At 41.3% G+C, this 13,539-nt stretch overlaps 1 protein-coding gene across 1 annotated transcript in view; it reads right to left on the bottom strand.

Moving 5' to 3' along the window:
• The window catches only part of LOC310867379 (contactin-associated protein-like 5), a gene marked incomplete at its 5' end in the record, with an annotated part of 161,094 nt that overhangs the window by 81,270 nt on the left and 66,285 nt on the right, over nt 1–13,539 (bottom strand). The window contains one exon of the mRNA XM_083777412.1: nt 10,626–10,819. Coding sequence (XP_083633538.1) covers nt 10,626–10,819 — 194 coding nt within the window. The remainder of the gene's footprint in view (nt 1–10,625; nt 10,820–13,539) is intronic.

Below are 13,539 nucleotides of genomic sequence, written 5' to 3'. Positions count from 1 at the left end.
AGGTGCTATACAAATAACGTTTTATTAGTATTATTAATAATAATTATTATTATTATGACAATTAAAAAGAAAAAATAAAGAAATAAGACACAGAAGTACAGGCCTGTGTCTGCATTAAATTGGCTTAAGGAAAAAATAAATATCTCATGTCACAGTTTGTCACTACAGTTGTTTCAGTTCATTTAAGCTCTGTATAGGGAATCAACATGTTCTGTTGTAGTTATAGTTTAGTTTGTTAAAGACGTTGGGCAGCTTAACGATGTTTAATTGACTACAGGCGATAGAGTGAGAGAGAACGCGATCTTGTCGTCAACTCTCCATGCCCATGGAGAGTGCGTATATGGGAGTCTGGGACGAGTGGGGCTTTTTCTTTTCCTTTTTTTTTGATGATCACAACAAAGTCAGCGTCTTGTGTTGTTGTTGTTGTAAGCTGTTGCTGAATTAAGGACTTTTCAAATGGAATAATTTATTTGGAACAATAAAACAAGACAGAGACACGCAGCAGGAGGACTGCACAGGTAAGAGGAACGTCTTGGAAGAAGTTTGCAGTGCACCCGACGACGGACAAGCTTATTGTTCAACTGTGTAAAACATGCGTGGCTCACGCAATTTATCAATTTGACCCAACATGAAACCTGCATTTATAACAGTGAATGACCGGTTACTTTAGGGCGCGTTCGGAAATAGCGCACTAGGCGGACTGTGCATTGTGCAATGCAAACTGATAGATGAGTTCGCTCTGGTGTGGTATTTCCGAACGTGCCCCTTACACCGCTCTTAATCTCGTCAGCCATCATCTACCTTCATGTAATCAAAGCCACTTCCATATCCATACAATGGAAGACGTTGCCCCTCTTTTAGGTGCAAGCACCACCTCGGCTTGTGTTGTGGTCGTGTTGGCCTGCTTAGAGTTAGCCCTGTAAACATGACCCTCGTATTCATACGAGGGTCATGACGTAACTTCACCCTGGTCTTTGCAGACGCTACATTTACAAATAATTAAAATATATAAACATTCGCATTTCAAATATAAAGTACTCACAAAGTTTCCCACGGGTGTTAGTTAGTAGCAGCGCGAGCGATTAGAATTTCTGCATCCCGCGTTGTTTAATAAAAAGCATTTTTATCCGAGGTGTTATTTTGCCATTGGCTTTCAACTACGCGCCCCTATCGGTCGGGAGGATGGTGGCACTCGGTGTGTTCGATATAGGTACGCTGACCGCCCTGCCAATACAGACTAATAGGCGAGTGCGCTCTCGGTGTGCAACTGTGGATTTCCCAAACGAACCCCGTTTGAAAAAAGTAGCCGGAGAGCTCGGACAAAAATGCATTTTATTAAAGAACGCGGGACGCAGCAATTCTAATCGCTCGCGCTGCTACTAACTAACACCCGTGGGAAACTTTGTGAGTACTTTATATTTGAAATCTGAATGTTTAAATATACGGAAATCTTGTAAATGCAGCGGCTGCAAAAAACAGGGCAAAGTTACTGCATGACTGTCATGATAATTATCATGGCAGTCATGTTCCAGGGCTAGCTTAGAGTATATAATAGAAAAGACATCCGAAAGGTGTTCGCTCACTGTTTTCAGTGCGCGCGGTGGGCTGCTGGGCATGCCGTATATAAGCGCTGTGTAAAGCTTAACGGCGATATAAGCGATATAGCTTTTTTTTCGTGATAGACATTTTCTATCGAAAATACGATATATATCGTCATATCGCCCAGCCCTAGTGTGTGTGTGAGAGAGTGTGAGTGTGAGTGTGAGTGTGAGTGTGAGTGTGAGTGAGTGTGAGTGTTTGTGTTAGGCTGCGCAACAGTGACACATGGTAGTGAAATCCAACGCAATGCTATTTTCGTGCTCAGACCCAGCCAGGGACGGCTGGGTATGTCCACCACTTAAAATAGCTGATGTACAAGCTCACAATGCGTTGCATTTTCAACACAATGAGCTTATACGTAGATCAGCTTCAAACAGATTTTTTTACTTTGATTAATAATCTTTTTATATACTTAGATAGTAGAATAACATAGTGAGTAATACCCATCATCCCTCTTCCTATACAAAATACTATAAAATGATGGAGCACACACAAAAACATAAAACATTCAACTACTGCTTTACACCTGAAAGACTGATGTAACAACTAAAACTGAGATGGTCTAATCTTTGTTTGGCAAAGCCATTTTCCCATCCCTAGGTCTTCTCTGGAAGCAGAAGGAGGACTTTGCATTCATGGTCCCTGGAGTCAAGGTGAACTTGGGTGGATGTCAAAACGTCTCTGTCGGACTCGGGTGGAAACCTCATGTCCATAAGATTTGTGGCGCATTTCGAGCTTTGTGGAACTGCTTTTTGATGCATTTGTGGGCTACTGTAGTATGATCAAGTAGTAGGGCGTATAGAATAATGGTAGATATGAGGTTTCTTGCCAGACGGCAACGAAAAGAAGCTAGTGCACCTGAACACCATCGTTACCGTGGGGGGTTTACAGTGGAGGCTAAGACAAGCAAAACTCTCCCATGGGGCACACGGACGGCGGAGTGTCTTCTTTTATTCCACTGCCTCTGATTTTACGCTACAGCGGCACAGAGGCAAACATCACAGTGAGGGAGATCTATTATTTACTCTGCTCAATGAGGGGGAAAACGCGGCACAGCACCTAGGACAATAACTTTGAGAGACGTGTCGTGAGGAGAGAGACAAGATATACGTCGTTCCCACGTCATCCTTAAAGTCCGTCATCTGTCGTGTGCCATTATGTCAACCCAGAGATGCATGGGGTTTACCGATCGTTAAAACCAGAGATGGTGGACAAAAGTACTCCAGTACTTGAGTCAAAGTACAGATATACAATATAATACTATTGTATTAAAGTACTGAAGTACTTGTTATAATCATGAGTTGCCCATGTACATCTAAGTCTATGTACTAGAACTTGAGATACAGTGTACTTGATATCTATTGTGTATTGCCTGTACTGTAGCATACTTTATAGATAGGCTACGAGAGACATCTCAGCGGCAGCAAGGTCAGCCTTGCTGCAGTAGGCACGTTACTTTGTCTCATATCTTATTGTCACGTCATTATGATCCAGCACTATATAAATGGTAAATGGTGCATTTATATAGCGCCTTTATCCAAGGCGCTTTACATAGATTGTGCATTACATTCACCCATTCATACACCGATTGCGGCGGAAGCCATGCAAGGTACCAACCAGCACATCGGGAGCAATTTGGGGTTCAGTGTCTTGCCCAAGGACACTTCAACATGTAGACAGGAGGAGCCGGGATTCGAACCGCCGACCCATGGATCATTGGACGACCTGCTCTAACTCCTGAGCCACAGTTGCTCTGTTCCCTGTTTGTGTAATATACTTTGTGAACCTTTAGCGTGATACTGTCTCGTGTCGTGTTATTGTTCTCCCAGGCCCGCCGCCGCAGTCGCCGTACCGAAGGAATACTTCAACCGGATTATCACACACCACCCAGCCTGCACACACTACCTGTCTGTCAGAACCAGACGAGGGTCCAGTAATTAGAGTTTACAACAGTATACTTACTTCAAAAAACACTTTGGCTATGTATTCAAAAGCATATGCTTAAATGCTTGTTTCCACAAATTTCAATAATAGTGAAAATAGCAGAACTACAGATTCACACGGATGTAGATCGGCTATTTTCACTATTGGTCTTAGAGTAAGTGGTTAATTGAATTTATACTGTGTTTTGTCCCTCCCAGAAAAAAAACTAAAACTAAACATAAACTGTGGAGTCAAAAATATACAAATAAAAGTAACTTTTATGAAGTTTGAATACACAACAAATCTGAACCACAGTGAGCCCTGTGAAATTAAAACATCTTCCAGTAAACCGTATGTGTTCCTCGTATTATTATTATTTATTACTTTTTCCAAACACATACATTCATAATGAATCGGCCAACAGCAATAGCATAATGATTTCATGTAGCGCAATACTGTAAGCACAGGATAATGCAATCATACGACAACTCTCGTTATTCTCACTGAATCAATTACACTGGAGCCATGGTTTCAATGCTTCTAGGCAGCCAACCACCACCCCCTCCTCCTCCAAGTCCATGGATGGATGCAGTGGAACGTAAATAAGGTGTCCGCTTCTGAAAGCATCTGTTTATCCGACCATGCATCAGACAAGCTCCCCATCGAAGGCCAACAGCAAACAGCAGAAGGGTTATAGAATGGATTCAGTCCTCCATGGTCAATTAAAAATGCAACACCTTCAAAGTTATTTGCCTGAATGAACCAAATGAGTCAGGGGTTTCTTCATCAATTAAGACCCACCACGGACGTCCGCCATTGACCAGCAAGAACAATGCTCGTAAGCCACCCAATCTTGCAATGGGTAATAGACTCTATATTGATCACCCCTCAGGCTTGGCTGTGCTTCCTTCCATGTAATGCTCTGCTTTTGTTTATGCTCTGTCGCACAGACGTTGTCGTAGAATCGAAAAGTGCTGATCTATAAACTTGCAACGTGTTGCGGACGCGACACGTTGCGAGCTTATAGATCTGGTATTTCCAAGACAGAGGCGAGGATGGCATGGCGCGCCGTCGCGCGACAGGGAAGCATAAATCGGTGCTTAATGGAGGCCGAGAGAGCCGGGCCGGGGGATGACAAATGTAGTGGACGGAGGGAGAAAACGATCTGACTGGACGTTTTTTTACGAGGTCAGTCAGAGGTAAGGAGAGAGCCGTAGCTCTGGCGAGTTCCACATCAAATTAGTCATTCTGGTCTTTTTGGAAGCGAGACAAACACGAAGCACCCATACTGTCTGCAGCCCACACACAGAAAGGCCCAGTGAGGTTCAGTAATGAAAACTCACACGGTGGCTGCTGCTCACCAGCTGCATTTGTATGCAGCCCAAACCAACCAACCAGCTCTCTGGTCCTTTCATACCATCTTTGATCCTGGGACCGCGGGTGGAAATGATCAGCATGCATGTCAACGAACAATGAATAGTAATGCTTTTTCTTCCTCTTCTTCTTCTGTGTCCGAGCTTCTGCCACCATCTCTCTTCTCCTGAATATACACGAAATAAATCAATTGTTGCGGTCAGGCGGAAATCTACGTCCAAAACGGTTACAGAAAAAGGAAAAATAATTACCGGTATTCCAATAGATCCAGTGTAGTTATTATTTAGTCAAAAGCTCTTGTTAATACTTTTCATTGGTTCAATATGCATAAAACTCACAGCCACACTTTCACTTTCACGTTACAATTTTAATTGACAGCAACAACAGTAGATCCACAAGCTCACAATACTTCGCTTAAAGACACATTGTGAACTTGTAGATCTGCTATTCATCCTACTTTTGTGTGACACTGAAGTATTACAAACTAAAAGGTTTAAATATGGAGATACAAGGTTTCTGCCTGAGAACGACATATTCTTTCTTTTCTTTTTTCCCCCCACAGAAAAAGTACCATGTGCCGACATCAAAAGACTCTGTGACACCATTCACAGATAATTACGATGAGGGCAAACCCTGTGAAACCTTTTTAGCACAATGGCTTGAATGGGTGACATTCTCCTCTCCTTATCAAGGATACAGTCTCACAGTGAAACGAGTGAAAGCCCCTTGAGCAGCGAGCAGATAGGTTTAATAAAGAGAGGTTGAATTCATGTGGCTCAGAAAGGAGCCATCTGAGAGAGATTTTTAACGTGAATTATGTATTATTGATTAGCAAACGGCCATTTTATATAATGGCATATATTGTTTCTTCTTCTTTTGAATTTTATATAATGGCATATATTGTGTCTTCTTCTTTTGAATTTGGACAAGCAATTAGGGGCCTAGACGAGAGCCCTTTGAAATGTCTTCTCGCAGTCATGATGTCTTAACACCTGCACAAGAACTTCTCATTTTCTTGCAGATGGAAGTTAATTCATTTCATTATGTTACAGACATGTACAATTTATCATTTATTTCTAGGTTCCATATACTCCTACAGTGTATGTGTGTATGTATGTCCTATTTTAAAGCCTGTGGATGTGCATCCTTTGCAAAGAAATGGAAATTATTGTAATTAACATCCATACAGCTGTCTCATGTGAAGCTAATTATAATGTGTGAATGCTGTGGTATGTACTGCGAAAGCCACAGAATGTAATGTTCTGCGAGTCGTCATTCAAACCAATGCAAGACTTGTATAACTGTCCATAATTGGATTGCAATGTCAAACTATGATTCAAGACATCAGAGACACACACTTCCCGCAGATTGCATACACTGAGTTTGAAAACATGACCAACAGCTAAAAAGAATCCAATACCTACTGGGAGAAATACAACAATGTGCGAACACAGCAGCAAGATTTGTGAACTGTTGCGATAAAAGAAGCTTAGCTAATGGAATATAACCACCCTAAGGACTACTAACCATTGAGTGTCCCTCACTATCCGTACCGAATAGACCTCTAGACCTACTGCACATATAAACACTATCTATATTCTGTACCGAGTTGACCTCTAGACCTACAAAAGACACCTTGGGAAAATAGCAGATCAGCATCACAGGAGACGTGGTTCAAATCTGGGGTAGAAATGGATCATACTGTAGTGTACAATACCTGAGTAATTGCATGTTACTGTGTGCAAGCACGCACGCACGCACGTGCTAGATTTCTAACCACTTAAACCAACTAGACCGGAGTTGAAACTGACACTTTTGTTCATCTACACCGAATCTCTTTGCCAAAAAAAACTGCCAATCTACAAGCTACGAACTGAGAGCTTGTAGATTGCTTATTTTTGGTGCGCAACATGCTTTCATATAAGACATGCTGGATTCCATGGAATCCAAATGACTGAATTCAGTCGTGGCGACTGAGAACTTTTACCCATTCTGGGCGGTAACCCATTTTGGTGTTCTAACCCTTCTGGACGGGAACCCCTCTTGGGGTTCTGTACAGTATGTACACTATCCAAAAATGTAAACATTTTGATGTTGACTGAATATTTCAGTTTTTCAGAAAACTTGGGTCAGGATTTAGAAGCGTTTTTTAGAATCGGCCTCAGTCCAAAATGGGTTAATCCATGTGACATATTTATTGAAATGTGTATGCCTGTCACAATAATTACATAATTGACCGTGTCACAATTATTTGAGTGAGATAATCACAATTATTTTTGCATAATGTCATGCTTCATGTTGAAAAATGGTTAATAACCGTTTTAGATTGTCTCCTAAAAAACAGTGAATGTTAATGTATATGTGAATATGTTTACAAATCAATGCTAGCCCTACAAATGTGTTTGGATACTGCAGCTGATATGGTCTCCTCAGGCTATGGGATGTCAAATCTACACATGTCTGGGATATGGGATCCAAAATCCATGACATTCATGGATGATTGAGCCAATGAATAAGTTTTATATTGCTCCTATTTTAATCATGTAAACATAGCCAGAACTATATAGGTAATAATATATATTATATAGTATTGATATATAGTATATGAGTATAATAATATAAATATAATGCTTTCCACACATTTTACTGAAATTAATTGCAGTGCTCTGATGAGAGTTAAAGTGTCTCACTTGGTTAAAATGATATTCTCTCCATCTGTGAAAAACAGTGGCCAAAGAAAGCAGTTACTACTTGAAGTACATTTACTTCAGTACTGTATTGTTTTGTGGGATGCACACGCAGATCCGACACACCAAAGATCCGACATGCGGGAACAACGGTCAGACATGCGGTCAAACATGCAGTGTTCCCGTGCTTCGGGTTCGGGTTTGAGGTACTGTATAGGTTGTCGATTTATTGACACTCGGACCAATAGTATCTCTTTACTATATTTGTGTATTTTATTTTGTTTTGAAATGTAATCATTTCAGTGGTCTGTACTGAAAATCAAAGGGGGGGAATGAGTAGAGAAAAAAAGCGTTTAGAAGAAGCAAAAATAGCAAAATAGCCATATAGTATACAGTACAGTAGGTGTACAGTGTATCACAGTAGATATAACATATGTATTAAAATGCAGGGGCGTTGTGCAGAGTGTACATAATTGCATCAGCATGCACAAACAAATAAGAGACAGGGGACATGAACAGGCTCACGTACAGAATACTGTCAATATGAAATATGTACATATAGTCACATAGCAAGAAACATGTGGGTGTGTAACACGCTCTGTTAAATACAACATTTTTGCAGGGAGGCTAGTAGCCACAACATAATGTGGTACATTTGTTAGATTAGCCGAAAGCTGACAAAAGTACCGTAATTCCTAAATTATGCTCGAGATGTAGTGGTACAGTAGTTCATCAAAGTCATGGATTTGAAAACACCTAAAACTAATCTGACCCGCTCAAATATTAGTTTACGAAGTAAAGAGGGTTCAAGAGGTTAAAACTTTGTTTCCCATACAATCTGCGAGTAGGATTCACATACAGATTGTATGGTAAAACCTAACAGTAAACTCATTGTAAATGTATTAAATTAAACTGTAACCTTCCATATGAATACAAAACATACATGAACCACTAAAGCCCCATTTAATACTATTACACACACTGTCTTCACTTACAAAAATATAATTTAATGCATGCATTAATGCAGTTTAATGCATTTCAGTTTTACAAAATAATAATTCCAAGTGAAGACAGTGTACGGGACTCGTCAGGTTCATTACTCAGCTGTCAGGTGTGCAGAAGGACTTTTTATCCATGCGATTTCGGCTCACAATTCCTGAGCTTGTAGATCGACAATTATCAAAAAGGTTTGAGAATTTAGTAGCATTTCGAATACAGGCCTTTCACCTTTCACAAAAAAATAAAAATATATATATACAATCTGAGTATCTTTTCCACTACTGGCTACTGAGTCAACACAAGGCTCAGGCGCTGACTCATGGTATTTTTGGTCAGAGGTCTTATTTAGCAACGTCATTCTGTACGTGTATAGATCTGCTTCCGCAGGCCAATAATTCACAGCTAAGATTTAGTCCACTGAAGCTTGAAGGATACACACCTAAACACCATCTGACCATTATCATAAGACGTTTTGACATTGGTCATGTATTCGTCTCTGCCAGGTGGAATCCTCATATGTCCAAAACTTGTACTTTTCTTCAAATACCAAAATAGCTAAAGTAGCAGATCTACAAGCTCATATATATAAAATTAAAAATAAATCAGTGCAAACTGACAATAAAGTACTATATCATCATATCATATCATCAAAGTGTGTCACTTTCAAGCTTGTGGATATGCTACTTTTGATGCTTTCGTGTGACGCTGTAGCAATAGTATGATCAAGCATTAATTTAAATCAGTGGTTTTCAACCAATGGTCCGGGGACCACCAGTGGTCCTTGAGGAGGTTAAAGGTGGTCCCCAGCTGAGCTAAATGATGGAGAGTTGGTAACCAAATGGACCCTTATAGATCTTTAACTCAGAGAGCGTAAAATGAAACCAAATGGACCCTTACGGCTTACGGGTCCATTTGGTTTCATTTTACACTCTCAAGAGTTAAATTATTGATAAACATCTGCATTGCTTAATTTACAAGAAGTCTACACAATTAGAGAATATAGATTTGTATTTATTTTGATCAACGTTCTCTCTCCTATAGTACTATTAATTCAGTATAGAATTGTGCAATACTGTATATGCAATCATGACAACAAAATATTGTTCAGTTTTGGGTCTGAGAGGATGAATCTCAAAAAATGAACACAAAAATTATATAATATGAGAGATTTATGTGCAACATTTAAAAGTGACCCGATTTGACTGAGAGCCTGCCATCGTGCAACCTCAAGCTTTTCACCAGAGGAGAATTTTTGTATTTATATTTTATCCCAAATTAATAGCACAGGCAGACTCTTCACATACTGGAGCATGTCTGAAATAAATATCAGAGCTGATGTAAATATGAAATAAATGCTTAAACATGTAGCCGGGTGTAATGTTAGAGTCCACAGAAGTGAACCTTTCAAGCCGGTTTTCTCAACTCGCTGTTGAAACAAACCAATGGCAGTCCCTCAGTCAAATTTGGCAATGATGTAACATAAACAATGTCAGGATGTGTTACGACATGGATTAGGGCTATCCTGCCCACCATAGCAGTAACTGTAATACAATTTTGGAAATGACAGATGAGGCGGAAACAAATGCAAGATGAAGTTGACAAGAGACGAAGAGGCGTTTCCGTGTTTTGGGCAAATTTGTCAGCGGTTTTCATGCTGCATTGCAGTGCTGTCATCATGACAACTGAATTTATATATTTAAAAGTATTAGAGTATATAAAAAAAAAAATATATAATTTCAGGTATATAATAATAGGTGAGCTCCATACAGTATATGGAGATCTAAGGGTGGCAGCGGGGGCAGTGTCTTGAGTGTACAGGGTTTGATGAGGGCTCATTTTCAGGCCTGTAGGTGAAGATCCAGTCTTCTCCATGTATGGCTAATCCAGTTTGATGAGCTCAGTGTCGTGATCTTAATATATGGAGACGGCCATATATGGAGAAACTACTGAAAAACAACTCCTGACAGCACATTCTATCATTATCTAGCATGGGCAAAAAAATCTACCATGTGACATGAATGGCCAAACAGAACAGAGACTCACCCCTACTCCGTCCTCCTGCCGGTGTTGTTTCCAGGCCCGGCCCGTATCGCTGTAGAGCAGCAGGAAGCTGCTGACCCAGTCCGAGCTGTCGTAGCGCCCCTGTGTGGCCACAGCCGTCACCTCCACCCTGTCCCCGAGGTCCAGCTGCAGCCAGGGCTGTGCGTCTGTCAGCATTGGAGACCAGCCTCCCGCTCCTGATGAGGAGAGAGATGCAAACAACCACGGTTAGATTTGTAACGGAGCAGGGGTGGTATTGCAGTGGCTGTAACGCAATGTTGTGCCGAAAAGAGAGCGGAGCCAAAAGGCAAAGCTCTCCATATACCGAGGAATCTTCGTTCTTACTCTAACCTATGGCCATGAAGTGTGGGTCATGACCGAAAGAATAAGATTGCGGATACAAGCGACCAAAATTAGTTTTCTCAGACAGGTGGCTGACTGGCATCCGTGAAAGACTTGGGGTAGAACTGCTGCTAGTAGTAGGTCCAAGGAAGAGCTAAGTTTAAGTGATATAAAACATGATTAGGCTGTGAGATAATTTTATGTGTTTTCATGCGTAGGTTTCTATAAATATTATATTATATATATATATATATATATATATATATATATATTATTATTATTATTATTATACCTGCAGTGTGAGTGTGTTTTATGTGAATGGCTGTGATTGGTTCCAGCACTTCTGGAGGGACAATTAAAAGGCAGTTTTCCCAGCTTTCCTGAAACTACCTGCTCTATAAGGAAACTCAGCTTGAACACACAATACACACGCAGGACTGACCAGATGGTACATAGCAACTGTTATTTCAGTGAAATAGCTGACACAGTTAATAATACATTATAAATTGAAAGTGTTTAGGATTCTCTAATACTTGTGCTTCTTATACTGTAGCTCTACTGTGAGTTATATATAAATAGTTAGACAATAGACACTACATACTTAACTAAAAATCACACCCGTGTGAAGTCAGGGGCGCTCTTATCATGCTACAGTATTAGGTGACGTAATAAAACAAACTGTGTTTAATGTTTGTGTTAGGGCTTTAGATGTTTGTTTAGGGCTTAAGTGGTTAAATTGGTTAAAATAGAGACAATAACCAAATCAAACATTATGCACTATTTCACAATATATACAGGGGTTTAAGGTCGCATTCTCACCTAATACTTCGGTAGACTCGGATCCGTATGGGCGGGGACATTGGGGTTCTTGGATATTTAATTGGTTGCGGTTTGCCTTCACACTGTCATTCGCAGCAATTGGAAACGCAGCAGGGTGGACCTTTATCAATGTGTTCCATTCATAAACTATAGCCTACACAGTGAAATCTATGGTGATAAAATCACACTCATAACGTGCATGTGTCGTGCCGTCTGGGACCCCCCCCCCTCTCTCTCTCTCTACGCACGCAGCCGCCACACACTGTTCTTTTGGGCATGGAGGCACAGCGCTGCATGAGCGCACTGATATAACTCCCCAGTCCCACACAGTGACAGCACTCCATGTTTACGGCACGCACAGACAGACAGACAGACAGACAGAATATTATGTAGGCTATAATACACTGCAGTGTTTTTATGTGTTTTCTTAAGCAATTGATTAATGTACACGTCCTCATTTCGACCAGGGCTTCAGTCTCCTCATTCACGTCTATCCACAGTAACGGAACATCTTTGCGCTGCGTAAAATATGCCTTCTCCGTCTCCAACTGTGTTCAGCTCCTCACCCGCCACATTATGTTTGCTTCATTTCCTTTATTTACTGCGGATTGCATTCACACCTGCACCGAATCGTAGTCAAGTGCGATTCGAAGCGAAGCGAAACCCACGTTTTTGGACGGAGTAAAATGCGGTTATTTGCTGCGCATTAGGATTCGAATGAGCCTTCACACCTGCCAAACGAAGCGCACTTTCTGACAATGCGCAGCAGGATTCGTTTTAATCGCAGCAAAGCTCTCTGGTATGAATGCGACCTAAGACTAACCAAAATCAGGATTGACAGAAAAAATGTTAAACTAGAAAAAGTGCCCTTCCGGGCACAGGTCTCCACCAGGTTATCCACAGATCCGTGCAGTTAGAGGTAAAAACACTTTTCGGCCAGTTATAGCGCCACCTTGAGGCTGAGTTGAAATTGTTCATGTGGCATTTCGTCCTCGGCCTAGTGGGAATGTGGGTGCACAATTTCACGGAAATCACGCGATGTGTTCATGATTTGCAGCATTTTGTTTGAAACTGAGCACTCCTGTGAACTTTGGAAGCCAATCTTAACCAATCAGGATGGAGTCTGATAAATCTGAAAGACCCGTTTCGTTGAATGGCTCTAGAGAGACTGTGTACCAATTTGCGTGATGTTTGGACAAAATCTGTAGGTGTACTGTGCAAAAACTTGTTTTGCACAAAGCGGCCTCCTGGTGGCGCTATAACAGGCTGTTCTGGAAAGTTTGGGGCAGAGGTTCATCGTTGGCATCCAGGGAGTGTGTGTGCAAAATATGGCATCGACCGGGTTAACGGTGGCCGAGATTAGCTGTTCACGGACACACGGACGGACGGACACACGGACGGACGGACACACGGACGGACGGACGGACGGACGGACGGAGTGCAAAACATACTCTCCCCACATGCCTTCGGCCTGGTGGAGACAATAACCAGGCAGTCACTTTTGCCATTTCATACAGTTACAGCTGAGGACAAGTAAGGCCCTAGTGTCTTCACACAGACAAATTTAGACTTGACTAATTTCAAGGATTTATTTGTCTCTTCTTCAATAAATTCAAGCAAGCCACATCAGAGACTTATATCCCCCACCAAAAAACTGACAGTGAAAAGTAATTTAGTTCTGCACAGTCTCTGCCCTCTCCCATCGCACTGTAGCTACAGTGATGATCAACCCATGGGAGATTGCTTCATCTCGGAT

This window comes from Protomyctophum parallelum (assembly GCF_964188405.1).
Source record: "Protomyctophum parallelum genome assembly, chromosome: 11".
Taxonomy (NCBI): Eukaryota; Metazoa; Chordata; class Actinopteri; order Myctophiformes; family Myctophidae; genus Protomyctophum; species Protomyctophum parallelum.
Note: the sequence above shows the minus strand (reverse complement) of the source record. Positions and strands in the feature narration are given on the sequence as shown.